Below are 19,039 nucleotides of genomic sequence, written 5' to 3'. Positions count from 1 at the left end.
CAGACTCACAGATCCACTGTGAGAGAACAATTTGTTATTTTTAGTCATTTGAGACTTTTTTTTTCTTTAGTTTAGCTATAGGTTTGTCAATTTTGCTGATCTTTTAAAAAAACCAACTTTTGATTTCATTGATATTCTCTATTTTTAAAAAAATTCTCTATTTTATTGACTTCCACTGTAATCTTTATTATTTCCTTCCTTCTGCTTGCTTTAGATTTAGTTTGCTCTTCTTTTTCCAGTGTCTTAAAATGGAAGGTTATGTATTGATTTGAGATCTTTTTTATTCTTTAATATAGACAGTTGCAGCTATAAGTTTCCCTCTAAGCACTGCTTTATAAAGCTGCATTTAATGTTTTGGTATATGTTTTCATTTTCATTCATCTGGAAGTATTTTCTAATTTCCCTTCTGATGTGTTTTCTGACCCATTGGTTATTTAGGAGTGTGTTGTTTAATTTCCACGTATTTGTGAATTTCCCACATTTCCTTCTGTTATCAATTTCTAATTTCATTCCATTCTTGTCAGAGAACATACTTTGTATGACTTCAATCCTTTTACATGTACTGAAAATTGTTTTATGGCTCAATATATAGTCTATTCTGGAGAGAATGTTCCATGTGCACTTAAAAAGAATATATATTCTCCTGTTGTTAGACAGGATTTTCTAAAAGATGTCTGTTAATACTAGTATGTAGTATTGTTCAAGGCTTCTAAGTCTTGTTGACTTTCTGTGTAGTCGTTACATCCGTTATTGAAAGTGGGGTACTGAAATTTCCAACTATTATTATTGCATTGTCTACGTTGTTCCCTTCTATTCTGCCAGTTTTTGCTTCATGTATTTTGAGGTTCTGTTGTTAGATGAGTATATGTTTATAATTGTTATACTTTCTTGATGGATTGAACTTTGTATCATTATAAAACGTCCTTCTTTGTCTCTATTAACTTTTTTCTTAACACCCATTTTATCTGATATTAGTATAGTCACTCCAGCTCTCTTTTGGTTACTATTTGTATGATGTATCTTATCTTTTCCTCTACTTTTACTATTTGTATCTTTTAATCTAAAGTGTGTCTATGATAGGCAGCATATAGTCAGATCATGATTTTATCTACTTTGCCATTCGTTATGCTTGAATTAGAGTGTTTAATCTATTTACATTTAATGTAATTACTGATAAGGTAGGATCTACAAGTACCATTTTGTTTTTTGTTTTCTCTATGTCATATGTCTTTTTTGTTCCCTTTCCTACATGAAAGAATGAAAGAGCAATCAAGGTCATCAGCTGACAGTGAGGAAAGGAAAGGAGGTACTGGAGGTTTAAGGAGAAAGGAGAAGATATGAAATGGCTTTCTGGGAGAGTGGGAAAGTAAACGTACTAGAGAAATACGGCAGACTTTTGTCACTATTAAGAACACACCTGAGATTAACACTTATGAATTTAAAGTGACACTGCTTAGGGCCAGCCCTGATGGCCTAGTGGTTAAAGTTCAGCACGCTCCACTTTGGTGGCCTGGGTTTGGTTCTGTACCCATGTTGCGGCAGCCACTCACATAGAAGAATTAGAAGGACTCACAACTAGAATATAAAACTATGTACTGGGGCTTTGGGGAGGGAAAAAAGAAAACAGAGAGAGGAAGACTGGCAACAGATGTTAGCTCAGGGCGAATCTTTCCCAGAAAAAATAAATAAATAAAATAAAGTGACACTGGTTAGTGTGGTTGCGGGTTTCCCTCCAGATACATCCATCTTTTCAGGTGTGGGCACAGAGTAGACCATAGTTGATTTTATCCAGGCTAGTGGTTTAGTTAAGTGAATATGATGAAATGAGAGATGGGCAAAAGAATTCAGGGTGTATGCAACAGAGTGAGTATTAATTATAATGACTGACTACAGAATTCAGACTGGATAAAAGGGGAAGTGAGGACACGGGGACCTGAGGGACAGTGAAGAGGTATTTGGATCAATGAATCAGAGGCTGCTGGGAGGTCAGGGGTGGTCAAAAGATTGTTGGAGTTGAGGTAATAAAGAGAGAGTGAAAATACAGGAGGTGGTTGTTGAAGTAGAGTGGCATGCTTAGAAATGAGATTATGGAGGAATTGCAGTTAATGGTAAAGACAAGATCCAGGATATGACTGAAATTTGGTGGCTGAAGTTGGCTAGGGGGATCACTAAAGCAGAAGATGTCAGGGAACTGAGAGACCTGGGTATTAAAAGAATCATATATATATAGATACCGAAATCACCAAAATGGATTTCCATTATTAATATATTTTCCTGAGACAAGATTAATTTTTCAACTTTACAACTGTGACAATTTAGGACCCTACAGGTATCTCATAAATTTTCCTAAGTACCATGATTCAGGACTCCTTAGTATGGACATAAGGTAGTACACATTTATTCCTTATATTACTATAAGGGTACTACGTACCACTCAGGACACTTACTTTATTACATTAGGGTTATCTGAGCCAGGGCTTTAGCTTCTATATCAGATGACAAATACATGAATACAGGTAGGGCAACTTGCACACATAAGTTTTCTTTTTTCTTTAATATTTATTTTGTTTATTGAGATATAATTGACATATAACATTGTGTACGTTTAAGGTGTACAATGTGTTGGCTTGATATGTTTATATATTGCAATATGATTACCACTTTAGCGTTAGCTAACACTTGATAAGTTTTCAATGGATATCTGTTGTATAAAAGTATTGTTTTATAAGTAGATTATTGAACCTATTGCTTGCCATTCCTTTCAAATAAAAGAAACTGATTGTTGAAGCTAGATAATCCCCACCTCTCCTCTTTGCACCAATAGGATTCTGGATGTATCTCTATTAGATTTACCATGTTGATACGGTTGTTGATTTGCTTGTTTGTATTTTTTACTAGTGTGTAACTGTACTGGTTTGCTTGGGCTGCCTTAACAAAGTACCACAGATGGGGTGGCTTAAACAACAGGAATTAATTTTTTCACAATTTTGGAAGTTAAAAGTTGAAGATCAAGGTGTCGGCAGGGTTAACGTCTTCTAAGGCCTCTCTCCTTAGCTTGTAGATGGCCATCTATGTGTGTCTGTATCCTAATCTCCTCCTTCTTATAAGGACATCAGTCATATGGATTAGGGTCTACCCTAATGACTTCATTTTACCTCTTTAAAGACCCTATCCCCAAATATAGTCACATTCTGAGGTTCTGGGGGTTAGGACTTCAACCCTATTCAAATTCATTATGAATTTCAGGGGGCCACAATTCAGTCCATAATAGGGAATAAAGGAAGGGAGTGTGTCTTTGATTTCTATATCAGTGGTGCCTAAAGGGAGTGGCACACAAAATACTCAATGAATGTTGCTGATAAAATGACTATATTTCTACATTAGATGAGAAACTGAACCTAGGTCTTCTATATGAGTCTAAGAACGTGTGTATGTGGTACAAAGTCATTTTGGTGGGAGGTAAGAACTTTTAACTGTTCAACATACCTATTATTTACTTTCTTCTTTCTTGCTTATACATTCAAACATTATGAAGAAAAGTACATTGGCACACTCTTAAGTTAAGGTAGGTCTGCTTAAGTTCGTTTTTTTCCTGATTCAATACAGTAGCATATATGATTATATGTATATATGTTCATAAGTTATGTATATTATACATATTAATATATCTTGGTGTCTATTTTCTTAATACAAAATTAGAACCATGCTTTATTTAGAGTTCTGTATTTCTTTTTTCATCCTAATATAATCCTATAAACATTTTCCTAAATAGTGGTAGTTAAAAGCATGAATAAAATTTAAAGTTAGACAGATCTGGGCTCAAATTCAGGTTCTCTCATTTACAAATGTAACTTCAAGCAAATACGTAGCTTCTCTGTCCTCAATTTTCTCATCCATGAAAGTAAGGCAATAACAGTAATGGTCTCACAGAGTTGTTATGAGAATTTAATGAGAACTCAGGTAAAATTTTTAGCGTAACATTCGGCATATGCTAAGAACACATTAAACTATTATTATTATTATTATTATCATCATCTGAAAACAGGATCTTAATGGCACTGTAATATTACATCTTACGGATGCTGAAGATTTGTGTTCATTCTCATTTTTCACTACAGTAAATCTGAAACCTTGGTCTATGTCTTGCTCATAAATCTTGCTCTGTGTCTGGCTGTTTCCTTAAATTTAGGCGCTAACACATTAAGCCAAGAAACCTTTTATTTTCAAGTAAAATCTTAACCAGAAGGGAAAATAAAACCTATTAATAAAAGAGTGCTCAGAGATTGAAATGGATAGTGAGACAGGCAAAAAACTCCGTGGGCCTCTGCTTGGGGTAACCGAGATGGCTCTGCTTATGAGCAAAGTTTGAAAATCACTGAGCAAGAAACAAATCAATAATGTTAAAATTCCCTCTTACTGCATTAAACAATGGGTTGACTGAATGTGATTGCTCTGGGCTGTACTGGGGCAAAGACAGAACAATAGGATTGTGGCTAATTTTTTTAAGCATTCCATATTTAAGAAGAAATTCAAGCACCATAAATCCCTTACTTATTTCCCAAAGATGATAAGAAGCTAAATGTGAATGGTCCATTTAACTCCGAGTAATACAAGTGGTCAATAGATTTTAATGCCACTAGATGTAACAGTCAAGAAATAAGATAGAGTTTTCATAAGACCATTCTATGAGGGAAACTAAAATGTGGTTTTGGCTACATTAGCCTGATTTTCTGTTTTCCTTTATACCAGCCAACTGTCACTCTATTCATGAGTATAAGGGTCGAAGGAATGGTACTTCTATCATAAATGGACTGGAAATGTTCCACAGCAAACTTAAAGCTTCAGTAAAATCTCCTAAAATGTAACTCCCTATCCATCTGTAAAGGCAACTAATCAAAGTAATGCCTAAATAATATTATTTAGGCAAAACATCCATAATCTTTTCGAGATTCAAATAAACCAAAAATTTTTAAACATTAGATCCAAATAAAATGATGTATGGAATTTTAAGCTAAATATGTTCCATAAGAGATAACTAGTTCAGTACTAACATTCAGTGATTCAGGTTTCTGAGGTTTTCCAAAAACAATTAACTTTGATAAACAAAACAAAACAAAATCCACCGAAGTGGATTTCCATTATTAATATATTTTCTTTAAAAATGTTTTTGAAAATTTGAAATATTTATAAAATAAATACAAAATAAAACAATATAAATTATAAACAAATAATATAAACTATACTGTGGAAAACAATATAAATCATGAAAGAATCTTAAACTTCTCAGAGTCTGCCAGGTTTTAGTATTCTATATTGAACGATCAAGCCTGCAACTGCAGCTTGTTTTTAAAACAGGTGTCCAAGAGAATGTCACCTGATCTAATGCCTCTTTGCTTTGGTAAGTGATACTGACACCAAGGCCAAGAACTAGAATTATACTTTGACTAGGTCTGTGAACTGACCACAATCTATTCAAGCTGCTGTAGCACTTGAGCACCAAGCAAATGTGCTAGGTTAATTACTGTTATATGATCTTGACATGAACTAATCCCCATTCCTATTAACTTCCCTAGGAAATGAAGCTTTAATGCTTAACTGATAACAAGTGCTGGTATAATCCAGAGCAATAGCAAATTTAACAGATGAGGGAGCAATAAGCGATGGCCATTCATACTGTTAACATAATATGTATTTATTTCACATGGCAAGAAGGTTGTGCATTAAAATTACATCTTGGTTTAGCATTAAAACTGAAACCAAGGCAGATATTGGTGCGGAATGTAATTTCTATTTTGATCCTCATATTTTCTACATACTATGTTTTTCAGATGTGCTAGTAGTGGTGATTACAGGATGTTACAGAGTTTGATAATCAGGCAACATGAAATCAGCAACTGATAAGGTCTGACACTTTGTTAACCCATCCAGTCATTACTTGCTTACAACAGCACACAAACAGCAGCTGCGACTCCTGTCTCCATAAAGGGGGTTTTCATCCAGAATATCGTATCCCCAAATACCAGTTTAGGTAACCAAAATGCCCTAACTCACAGAAACAAGTCAGATACGTCAGAACTTATTTTTATTTTATTAATATTAAACCTAAGAATATAACAAGTAAATACAGTTAGTAGTTAAAAACATTGTTTCGCTTTGGGGACAAAGCAGTACCACATTAGATTTTGTAACAGTTTAAATATTTCTGTAAGGCAGTAACCTTATAGTAGTACTGTCAGGAAAATGACTCTAACCAAATTGATATTATGGCCTTAACGATGAGCGGGTCTGGAGTCACATATGATCTGCTCAGGTCACATGGTCACTGAATGCCTTCTGTGTGTTGGACATTGTGCTAGACTTTGGAAACCTCTACTGACTCTCTCCTTCTCCCCATAACCACCATTATGACCACCACTGCCACTGGTTAATTCTTATTAAACAGGTACTCACTGAAGAAAACACAATATAAGTGAAAAATAACAGCTTACAAAATACTATATTATGATTCCATTTCTATAAAACAACATCTGTCCTTATGTGTGTGTTTTAAAAGTGTGAACTAAAATACTAATAGTAGTTATCTTGGGAGGTGAAATTATGTATGAACTTTTATTTTTGCTTTCTGTTTTTCTATATTTTTGAAATGTCACAACGGACATAGACTACTTTTAAAATACAAAAGCTATTTTATTTTTAATTGCATACTGTGTGCTGTGTTCTTGACACATTTATTATTTAATAGTGGTTAAGAAGAAGAATATTTATGTTTAAATAAAGTAATGAGGCTTCTTTGTCTCCATTTTAACTAGAAACATTATCCTATGCAAAAATTATGTAAGAGGCGTGGAAAATGCTAGTAAGTCTTAACCTGATTCAACTTTAGAGAAGCCATTGTTTCAATTATTTCAAAAGAGGATAACTGAAAACTGAGGAGAGAGCTTGAGCAGTCATTTCAGCCGATCATTTGTTACCGCCCACAAGGCCACTTACCAAGAGGCTACAAGGTCCACTGGTAGGACCCCTGCAGTCGACATTCACACCTCTACCTCATAACATTGTGAAAGCCACTTGTTAAGAAATGCTCAGAGATGTAATAGGTGCCAGTAGAGTATGTTCATCTAAGATCTCTGGGCCTTTTTTCCTTCTTGGAATTTAAGAGACAATAAAATAGGTTTGGATAAAAAATATTTTCAAGAAGCAGGTTACGACCTAATCTAAAATTTAAAGCATTTATGAATAGATCTGAAGGTAATTATATCTTTCAGTGCTTAGGTATTTGAAAATCCAATTTCTTTTCTCTAGGGCTCAAAGTTCTTTATTTTATGTCTCTAGTTATTTTTCATCTAAACGAAAGTCCTCACTTTTATAATTTGTAAAATAATGAAGTTCGGATAAACCATCTTCAGGGTCCCTTCAAGTCTTAAAATTTTATTATTCTCTGAAAGGCTAGATTAATCATTGTCTTTCCTGAGTTCTGATAGGAATTAATAACTGACAAAATTGGTATTTTCAGTTTTATTTTCACGGAGCCCAGAACTACTTTTCATTAAAATAGATTCTAACAAATATATATATTCATATTCACCTACTTCAGTAATAACTATTACATAGAAATATGGCAAGAATATTTTCACTAATAAAATTTCAAACGTTTCAGAATATTAAAAAAAAAAGTCAACATTGGTATTAAGTACTTTCAAGAAAACTTCAAAAACAACCAACCAACCTGATGACCTGGTTACAGTGGGCACACATTGGAGTTCGCTTCCCTGCTGGAATGTGCTCAGCTCTCTGCACTAAAGTGTCCTGGTCACTTGGCGGGGGCGGCCCCCCGGCCGAGCTGGCTGGTGCTGCTGCTCTTGGGGAAGTGGCACTGTTTGAGACTCTTCCAGTGGAAGCTGCTGGGGGTTAAAACACAGAAGAATCAGAAGGAGAATAAACCAAATATAAACTTTTTCTAATAATCTTACTTTAATAAATAATCTATTCACTTGCTTATATACTCACTCACATTTATGGAGAGATTATGTACCAAACCCTGGACCGTGACTACAGAAATAAACAGAAAAGAAAATCCAGGATTACAACACCGGGAAAAGAGTTACGACAGATGACTGCACAGAGTGCAGCAGGAAAAGCACAGTCACCTCTGCTTCCAAGAGGAGATATGGTTAAGGTGAGTATCGACAGTGATGTCTTTCTAGTCATCTAGACATCTCTGCTAACCATTAATTAGATTTAACTCCAGATATATAAAATCTCTAAGTGTTGAAGATAAAAACAAAAGTGAACTCACTGTACTCCTCTCTCTTCCTGTATTCTCTAAGCAGACTGTGAAATCAGTCACCCGGTCATATAAGGTAGCTACAGAACAATCATCGTGCGGCCTTCCTCTCCCTCCTCTGCAGTTTCAAGGGATCCTGCTGATTTTATATCACAAATAGTTCTTTATTCTGCCCCTCATCTCCATTCCTACAATACTGTCCTGGTTTAGATCCTCAATATCTCCCACCTGGACTAGCCACCAAAATGTCTTGTCCTCCTTAAACTCATCCTCCCAACTGTCACCTAGGACTGAAATCTTACCCCATCACAAGTCTGCATAAACCATTTCAAGGATCTCCTTGTTCTTTAACACTGAATGTAGTCCACGCTTCTAAGCACTGCATACAGGTCCCTGCAGTGGTCTCCGCCTGCCCCACAGCTTCACTGTTCACCATTCTCTGCCTTTCTCTGCTCGTTACAGCAATATCAAACTGCCTCACTTTTTCCTGTGAATGGGTCCTTCTATGCACAGGCTGTCTTCACTGTCATTTCTCTACCCTTCTTCCTATTTACCTAGTAACCACGACTTACTGTTTATGATTCAGCCCAGAAGTCAACTGCTCCAAAAATCCTCCCTAAACTGCCTTTCCCCACTGTACCCTCCACATAATCTAGATTAAATGTTTCTCTTCCATGTACTCATAATCTTTTGTGCATGACTTATACTGCTTCTACTACCTATATTTGTGTCTTTTCTTCCCCAACTAGATAGAAAACTCCCAGATGGAAGGAACTGTGTCTTATTCATCACCCTAGCAACTAATACAGTATCTGAAATGAATAAATGAATGAATAAACTGGAATCAAGACATAAATGAATGAATGTGGGAACTGTGAGGGACTAAAACCAATGGAAAGTAGCCACAGGCAATTAAAATGCAATGGAAGAGAAAGGCATATATTGAAAAGGTTTGAAAGGAACAACTTTTTTTAATTGATGTCATAATAGTTTATAACATTGTGAGATTCCAGTTGTACATTATTATTTGTCAGTCACCATATAAATGTGCCCCTTCACCTCTTGTGCCCACACCTCAATTCTCTTCCCCCTGGTAACCACCAAACTGTTCTCTCTGTCTGTGTGTTAGTTTATATTTCACATATGAATGAAGTCATACAGTGTTTGTCTTTCTCTGTCTGGCTTGTTTCACTTAATGTAATACCCTCCAGGTCCATCTATGTTGTTGCAAATGGGACGATTTTGTCTTTTTTTATGGCTGAGTAGTATTCCATTGTATATATATATACCACATCATCTTTATCCAATCATCTGTCAATGCACACTTGGGTTGCTTCCACTTCTTGGCTATAGTGAATAATGATGCAATAAACATAGGGGTGCATAGCCTCTTTGGATTATTGATTGCAAGTTCTTTGGATAAATAACCAGAAGTGGGATAGCTGGATCATAAGGTAATTCTATTTTTAAGTTTTTGAGGACTCTCCATACTGTTTTCCATAGTGGCTGCACCAGTTTGCATTCCCACCAGCAGTGAATGAGGGTTCCCTTTTCTCCACATCCTCTCCAACATTTGTTATTTTTTGTCTTGCTGATTATAGCCATTCTCACAGTGTAAGATGATATCTTAGTGTAGTTTTGATTTGCGTTTCCCTGATGATTTGTGATGTTGAACATCTTTTCATGTGCTTATTGGCCATCTGTATATCTTCCTTGGAAAAATGTCTGTTCATAGCCTCTGCACATTTTTTGATTGAGTTGTTTGTTTTTTTGTTGTTCAGTTGTGTGAGTTCTTGATATATTACGAAGATTAACCTCTTGTGGGATATATGCTTTGCCAATACTTTCTCCCAGCTAGTGGGTTGTCTTTCCATTTTGATTCTCGTTTCATTTGCCTTGCAGAAGCTCTTTAGTCTGATGAAGTCCCACTTGTTTATTTAATCTTGTATTTCCCTTTTCCGTGTAGACATGGAATTCAAAAAGATCCCTCTATGACCAGTGTCCAAGAGTGTACTGCCTATACTTTCTTCCAGGAGTTTTATAGTTTCAGGTCTTCCTTTCAAGTCTTTGATCCATTTTGAGTTAATTTTTGTCTATGGCAAAAGATAATGGTCTACTTTCATTCTTTTGCACGTGGCTGTCCAGTTTTCCCAGCACCATTTATTGAAGAGACTTTCCTTTCTCCATTCTATGTTCTTAGCTTCTTTGTCAAAGAGTAGCTGTCCATATATGTGTGGTTTTATTTCTGGGCTTTCAATTCTGTTCCATTGATCTGTATGTCTGTTTTTGTATCAGTACCACGCTGTCTTTATTATTATAGCTTTGTAGTATATTTTGAAGTCAGGGATTGTGATGCCTCCAGCTTTGTTCTTTTTTCTCAGGATTGCTTTAGCTATTTGGGCTCTTTTGTTGCCCCATATGAATTTTACGATACTTTGTTCTATTTCCGTGAAGAATGTCATTGGGATTCTGATTGGGATTGCCTTGAATGTGTAGATTGCTTTAGGTAGCATGGACATTTTAACTATGTTTATTCTTCCAATCCATGTGCATGGGATATCTTTCCATTTCTTTATGTCATCATTGATTTCGTTCAATAATATCTTATAGTTTTCATTGTATAGACCTTTCACCTCCTTGGTTAAATTAATTCCTAGATATTTTATTCTTTTTGTTGCGATTGTAAATGGGATTGTTTTCTTGAGTTCTCTTTCTGTCAGTTCGTTATTAGAGTATAGAAATGCAACTGATTTTTATAAGTTGATTTTGTACCTTGCAACTTTGCTGTAGGTTTTGATTATTTCTAATAGTTTTCTGATGGGTTTTTTAGGATTTTCTACATATAAAATCATGTCGTCTGAAAACAGCGAGAGTTTCACTTCTTCATTGCCTATTTGGATTCCTTTTATTTCTTTTTCTTGCCTAATTGCTCTGGCCAGAACATCCAGTACTATGTTGAATAAGAGTGGCGAGAATGGGCACCCCTGTCTTGTTTAAAAGGAACAACTTTTAAGAAAAGCATATAAATAAAATAAATGAACAGAGTGTGTGTATGTATGTATATGTCCATGTTGACAGGATACATATCAAAGGTGTGGTTAGAACTGGATAGGATTAATTAGGATGATTGAAAGGATAACTCTCCCTCACCAGACTAAAGCCTGTTTGCAATGATGTGCAATTAAAGCTTCAGAAACCACGTTTATAAACACTTAGCACATCTCCTACAGTGCTCTGCCTGCCACTTGAGCTGTCAAATAGCACTTTACAGGCCAGGGAACTCTACTATTGCCCATGCTTCAAGTGAGTCAACTGAACTAGGAACATGTTTTCATTCTCTTGGACTCACACTTTCTCTTATAGAAACGGGAAAGAAAATTACTGTAATATTCACTTTGTACACTCTCTTCCTTGTTACTTCATTTACTTACACAGCATAGCTCTGTCCTCTGTGGGTCTTCAATTTCTATCTCCAGGCCTGATTTCTCTTGGAGCACCAGAGATGCATTTTCAATGCCCAATTCTGTTCTTGTCTTTAAATTCAAGACATGCAAAATGGATTTCATCTTCTTGTACCATTACTAGCTCTTCCTAAGAACTCCTATGTGTCTCGATTCTCCCACTTACTCTGGCACAGCCCTCAGCCTCCTACATTGCTGACAGTTAGTCCCCAGATGCTAACAACTGTTCCACTATAAAGGTTTCCAAGGTCTGTCCCTTCTTTTTAATCCAAACCCATGCTCTATCCGTTGAGTCCTGGTCTTGAATTCCTCAAAACTAGACAATTACAAGTCTCCTAATCAGTCTCTCTGCTGCCTTTCTCTTTTTCAACCTTTTCTGCTAGATTATTTTTCCAAATACACTACTCCGATCATATTTTCTTGCTTATAAAGCTTCGGTAACTCCTCACTGCAAACTATATGCAGTCCTGACAGTCCAGTCCCGACAGTCCAGTCCCTCAATGAGCTCACCCCAATCTTCTTTACAATCTTGTCTTTGATGCTCACCCACATCCCTGTCATCCTCCTCCTCTTCAATTATACTTATTTAATATTTAACTTAGGCCATCACTACTCAAAGGCACTATTCTCAGATCCTTACAACAGCCCTATGATTTAGGCACGACTAGTACCACTTTTTTACTCTATCTGAGGCAAAGGGAGGTTAAGAAACTGGCCCAACGTCACACAGCAAATGAAGGGCAATCCTGAACCCAGGCGATCTGGCTCTAGAATCTGTGCTCTTAAACACTATGCTATAGTCTACCAACTGTCTCTTGGACATGTCATGCCAGACCCTGCTTCTATGACCCTCAGCCAATGCAATATCCCTTTCTCCACTGCCACTCATAGTTTTCCCATTCTGTAAGGCTCACGGAAGTTCCATTTTCTTCCCCAGGATCCCTAACCATCCCAGCTAGAAGTGCTCTTTTGCTGCTCTTAACATCTATAACAACCCAGTATGTATAATTTATTTGCTGTTTATCAATATCCTGTAATATCTTTTCCTTCCTAAGTCAATGATAAACTCTTAAAAAACGAGGACAGAAGACTCTATGTGGCTCTGCTGCCTATTCTGTCGAGTTGTGACCCGTACCAACCTCAGGAGTCATAGGAAGGACACTGGGGGACCCAGAAAACCTAAAAATGGGAAGTACGGCCCTATCAAAGGAAATGAATCCTGAGATTTGAATGCCACCTACTAGGTCCTTTCCAAATCAATGATGTGAATTCAAGGGAGTCAATCTATGAGAAATTTTAGTTCACTTCTTAAAAATTAGGGGCATGGGGGTGACGTCAGCATCATGGTGGAGTGAGCTTCCCCCGTAGACTCTCCCCCTCTATGATACAACAAAAAAGACATTCATATACTAACGGAGGACATTCACACAAAACGAAAGACGTCTGAGAGACCCATACAGCCATACACGTCTGATGGTGAAGGTGCTGGAACCCCTGGAGGAAGTGGAAGGAGGTAAGGAGAACTCCTCTCCTTCCCAAAGGACAGCAACCCTGGGACTGGGTCTGCACGGCTCTCAGAGAGAGAGGCGAGGGCCGGCTCTCCACGGGAAAACCATCGCTCTCCAAGTTCTCTCACAGCCTGCAGGAAATTCCCATACAGAGGGGACTGAACTGTTGTGGGAGTGCCTTCATCAAGCCAGCACCCCAGGAGAACAGATAGTGAGGGAAATGCGAGAGGCCCCCAGGATCGGGCAGATGAAAGAAAGAGCCCCTCTCCTCTGAGACTGCATGGCTCTCAGCAGGGGAGGGAGGGGTGGCCCTCTGCGTGAAAACCGTTGCTCTCTAAGCTCTCACAATAAGCCTGTGGGAAATTCCCATACAGAGGGGACTGAACTGTTGTGGGGATGCCTTCATCAAGCTAGCACCTCAGGAGAGCGGACAGTGAGGGAAGCACAAAAAGCCGTCAGGATTGGGCAGGTAAAAGAAAGAGCCCCTCCCCCCTGGCCTGGTGCCCCAACACAACCCATGGGCCAGAGTGCCCATGTAGTGCAGCGGGCTCAGAATACACAGTTCTTGACCCCCACCTAGTGGCAGCAGGTGGAAGCTGCGACCAGATATTTTCAGAGAGAGGAAAAATAAGCCCACATCTTCAAGCAGTATGCAAAAATATATTAAATCTCCAGACCAGAAGGAAAATGAAAAGCACCCAGAAATCAATCCAGAAGGCACAGAAATTTATAACCTAAATGACAGAGAATTCAAAATAGCTAACATGAAAAAGCTCAATGAATTACAAGAAAACACAGATGGACAATTCAATGAAATCAGGAACTTCTTCAGAAAAGAGACTGAAACTATAAAGAAAAACCAATCAGAAATCTTGGAGATGAAAAACACAATGGAGGAGATAAAGAAAAATCTGGAATCTTTAAAGAACAGAGCTGATAATATCAAGGAAAGAATTAGCATTATTGAGGATAGGAATGTAGAAATGCTCCAGGTGGAGGAGGAGAGAGAATTAAGATTAAAAAGAAATGAAGAAATTCTCTGAGAAATATTAGGAATATCAATTAGGAAATGCAACATAAGGATTAAGGGTATTCCAGAGGGAGAAGAAAGTGCAAAAGGAGTAGAGAGCTTGTTCAAAGAAATAATAACTAAGAACTTCCCAAACCTGGGGAAGGAGCTGGAAATACAAGTGAATGAAGTCAAGAGATCTCCTAAATATATCAACATAAAAAGACCCTCTCCAAGACATACAGTCCGGCAAAAGTCAATGACAAAGAAAAGATATTAAGGGCAGCAAGCCAAAAAAAAAAAAAAAATATATATATATATATACACAAAGGGATCCCAATCAGGCTCTCAGCCGATTTCTCGGCAGAAACTCTACAGGCTGGAAGAGAGTGGAATAATTTATTCAAAATTCTGAAAGACAAAAACTTTCAGCCAAGAATATTCTATCCAGCAAAACTATCCTTCAGATATGATGGAGAAATAATAACTGTCCCAGATAAACAAAAGCTAAGAGAGTTCATTGCCACAACACCCCCACTACAAGAAATGCTCAAGAAGGCCCCATGCCTGAAAAAAAAAAAAGAGAAAGGGGATCCAAAGCTTTGAGCAAGGAGAAAAATAGGTAGACAAAATCAGATAAACTGCAGCTCTCTATCAGAATAGGCTAGCAAACATTTAATTATAACATCAAAAACTAAGGGAAGGAAAAACTAAAAATAAATATACTGTCATCACTTTAAACACAAACTCACAACACAAGATGGAATAAGTTGTGACAACCATAAGTTAGAAGGGGAAGAGGAAAGGGACGGAATCGACTTAGTTAAAGGAAATAAGAGGCCATCAGAAAACAGACTATCTCATCTACGTGATTTTTTATACAAACCTCATGGTAACCACTAAACAAATAATCATAACAGAGACACATATGATACATAAAAATAAAACTAAGAAAACCATCATACAGAACTACCAAACTGAATGGATAGTCTGAAACACATGAGACGAGAAACAAAGCAAATGCAAACGAACTGGAAAATGAGCGATAAAACAGCAACACCAAGCCCTTATATATCAATAATCATTCTAAATGTAAATGATTGAATTCTCCAATCAAAATACACAGAGTGGTGGGATGGATTAAAAAACAAGACCCAACAATATGCTGCCTCCAGGAAACACATCTCAGCTCTTAAGACATACACAGGATCAGAGTGAAAGGATGGAAGATAATACTCCAAGCTAATGGCAAACAAAAGAAAGCAGGTGTTGTCATACTTATATCACACAAAGTAGACCACAAGATAAAACAGGTAATGAGAGACAAAGAGGGGCAACATATAACGATGAAAGGGACACGCCACCAAGAAGACATAACACTTATAAATATATATGCACCCAACTCACGAGCACCAAAGTACATAAAGCAACTATTAACAAACCTAAAAGAAGATATTAACAACAACGCAATAATAGAAGGGGATCTTAACACCCCACTTACATCAATGGATAGATCATCGAGACAGAACGTCAATAAGGACACAGTGGACTTAAATGAAAAACTAAACGAGATGGACTTAATAGACATATAGAGAGCACGCCATCCAAACACAGCAGATTACACATTCTTCTCAAGTGCACATGGAACATTCTCAAGGATAGACCATATGTTGGGAAACAAGGCAAGTCTATGAATTTAAGAAGACTGAAATCATAACAAGCATCTTTTCTGACCATAATGCTATGAAACTGGAAATGAACTACAAGAAAAAAACTGGGAAAGTGACAAAGATCTGGAGACTAAACGACATGCTACTGAACAACCAATGGATCATTGAAGAAATTAAAGGAGAAATAAAAAATATACGGAGACAAATGAAAATGAAAATACACCATACCAACTCATATGGGATGCAGCTAAAGTGGTCCTGAGAGGGAAACTCATAGCAATACAGGCCCACCTTAACAAACAAGAAAAAGCTCAAATAAGCAACCTTAAACTACACCTAATAGAATTATAAAAAGAGGAACAAACAAAGCCCAAAGTCAGGAGAAGAAGGGAAATAATAAAAATTAGAGTAGAAATAAACGAAATTGAAACCAAAAAAACAGTAGAAAGGATCAATCAAAGAGTTGGTTCTTTGAGAAGATAAACAAAACTGACAAACCCCTAGCCAGACTCACTAAGAAAAAAAGAGAGAAGTCTCAAATAAATAAAATTAGAAATGAAAGAGGAGAAATTACAATGGACACCACAGAAAAACAAAGGATTATAAGAGAATACTATGAACAACTATATGCCAACAAATTGGACGATCTAGAAGAAACGGATAAATTCTTAGACTCATATAACCTCCCAAAACTGAATCAAGAAGAAACAGAGACTCTGAATAGACCAATCACTAGTAAAGAGATTGAAACAGTAATCAAAAATCTCCCAAAAAATAAAAGTCCAGGACCAGATGGCTTCTCTGGAGAATTTTACCAAACATTCAAAGAAGATTTAATACCTATCCTCTCAAATTATTCCAAAAAATAAGGGAAGATGGAACACTTCCTAACACATTCTATGAGGCTAATATCACCCTGAAACCAAAGCCAGAAAAGGACAACACAAAGAAGGAAAATTACAGGCAAATATTGCTAATGAACACAGAAGCAAAAATCATCAACAAAATATTGGCAAACCGAATACAGCAATACATTAAAAAGATCATACACCATGATCAAGTGGGATTTATACAAGGGACACAGGGATGGTTCAACATCCGCAAATCAATCAATGTGATACAACACATTAACAAAACGAGGAATAAAACTACATGATCATCTCAATAGATGCAGAGAGGCATTTGATAAGACCAACACCCATTTATGATGAAAACTCTCAAAAAATGGGTATAGAAGGAAAGTACCTCAACATAATAAAGGCAATATATGACTAGACCTTAGCCAACATCATACTCAATGGGGAAAAACTGAAACAGGAAGAAGACAAGGGTGCCCACCCTCACCACTCTTATTCAACATAGCACTGGAGGTTTTGGCCAGAGCAATTAGGTAAGAAAAAGGAATAAAAGGAATCCAAATAGGCAACGAAGAAGTGAAACTCTCGCTGTTTGCAGACAACATGATTTTATATATAGAAAACCCTAAAGAATCCATCAGAAAACTATTAGAAATAAGCAACAACTACAGCAAAGTTGCAGGGTACAAAATCAACTTACAAAAATCAGTTGTGTTTCTATACTCCAATAACGAACTAACAGAAAAAGAACTCAAGAAGACAGTCCCATTTACAACCGCAACAAAAAGAATAAAATATCTAGCACTATATTTGACTAAGGAGGTGAAAGACCTGTACAATGAAAACTATAAGACATCATTGAAAGAAATCAATGATGACATAAAGAAATGGAAAGATATTCCACGCACATGGATTGGAAGAATAAACATAGTTAAAATGCCCATACTACCTAAGGCAATCTACAGATTCAGTGCAATCCCAATCAGAATCCCAATAACATTCTTCACAGAAATAGAACAAAGTATCCTAAAATTCATATGGGGCAACAAAAGACCCCAAATAGCTAAAGCAATCCTGAGAAAAAAGAACAAAGCTGAGGCATCACAATCCCTGACTTCAAAATATACTATAAGAGGGGCCGGCCCCTTGGCATAGCAGTTAAGTGCGCGTGCTCCGCTGCTGGCGGCCTGGGTTCGGATCCCAGGCGTGCACCGATGTACTGCTTGTCAGGCCATGCTGTGGCAGCGTGCCACATAAAGTGGAGGAAGATGGGCACTGATGTTAGCCCAGGGCCAGTCTTCTTCAGCAAAAAGAGGAGGATTGGCATTGGATGTTAGCTCAGGGCTGATGTTCCTCACACACACAAAAAATATATATATGCTATAGGCTATAATAGGATATATATACACAAGGCTAGAATAATCAAAACAGCATGGTACTGGTACAAAAACAGACATACAGAACAATGGAACGGAATTGAAAGCCCAGAAATAAAATCACACAGCTACGGACAGCTAATTGTCGACACAGGAGCTAAGAACATAGAATGGAGAAAGGAAAGTCTCTTCAATAAATGGTGCTGGGAAAACTGGACAGCCACGTGCAAAAGAATGAAAGTAGACCATTATCTTCTGCCATAGACAAAAATTAACTCAAAATGGATCAAAGACTTGAAAGGAAGACCTGAAACTATAAAACTCCTGAAAGAAAGTATAGGCAGTACACTCTTGGACACTGGTCATAGAGGGATCTTTTTGAATTCCATGTCTACACGGAAAAGGGAAATACAAGATTAAATAAACAAGTGGGACTTCATCAGACTCAAGAATTTCTGCAAGGCAAATGAAACGAGAATCAAAATGAAAAGACAACCCACTAGCTGGGAGAAAGTATTGGCAAAGCATATATCCCACAAGAGGTTAATCTTCGTAATATATCAAGAACTCACACAACTGAACAACAAAAAAACAAACAACTCAATCAAAAAATGTGCAGAGGCTATGAACAGACATTTTTCCAAGGAAGATATACAGATGGCCAATAAGCACATGAAAAGATGTTCAACATCACAAATCATCAGGGAAACGCAAATCAAAACTACACTAAGATATCATCTTACACTGTGAGAATGGCTATAATCACCAAGACAAAAAATAACAAATGTTGGAGAGGATGTGGAGAAAAGGGAACCTTCATTCACTGCTGGTGGGAATGCAAACTGGTGCAGCCACTATGGAAAACAGTATGGAG

At 37.1% G+C, this 19,039-nt stretch overlaps 1 protein-coding gene across 6 annotated transcripts in view; it reads right to left on the bottom strand.

Moving 5' to 3' along the window:
* Positions 1 to 19,039, bottom strand: part of PDLIM5 (PDZ and LIM domain 5) — a 215,279-nt gene that overhangs the window by 17,419 nt on the left and 178,821 nt on the right. For 5 of the 6 annotated variants that reach the window (XM_087434608.1, XM_087434602.1, XM_087434605.1 and 2 more), the window contains one exon: positions 7,727 to 7,901. In XM_087434608.1, coding sequence (XP_087290734.1) covers positions 7,727 to 7,901 — 175 coding nt within the window. The remainder of the gene's footprint in view (positions 1 to 7,726; positions 7,902 to 19,039) is intronic. The other variant, XM_087434603.1, reaches the window with a different exon arrangement.

This window comes from Ceratotherium simum, chromosome 8 (assembly GCF_057802395.1).
Source record: "Ceratotherium simum simum isolate JZ-2026a chromosome 8, ASM5780239v1, whole genome shotgun sequence".
NCBI classification, from domain to species: Eukaryota; Metazoa; Chordata; class Mammalia; order Perissodactyla; family Rhinocerotidae; genus Ceratotherium; species Ceratotherium simum.
This window is presented reverse-complemented; position numbering and strand designations above follow the sequence as displayed.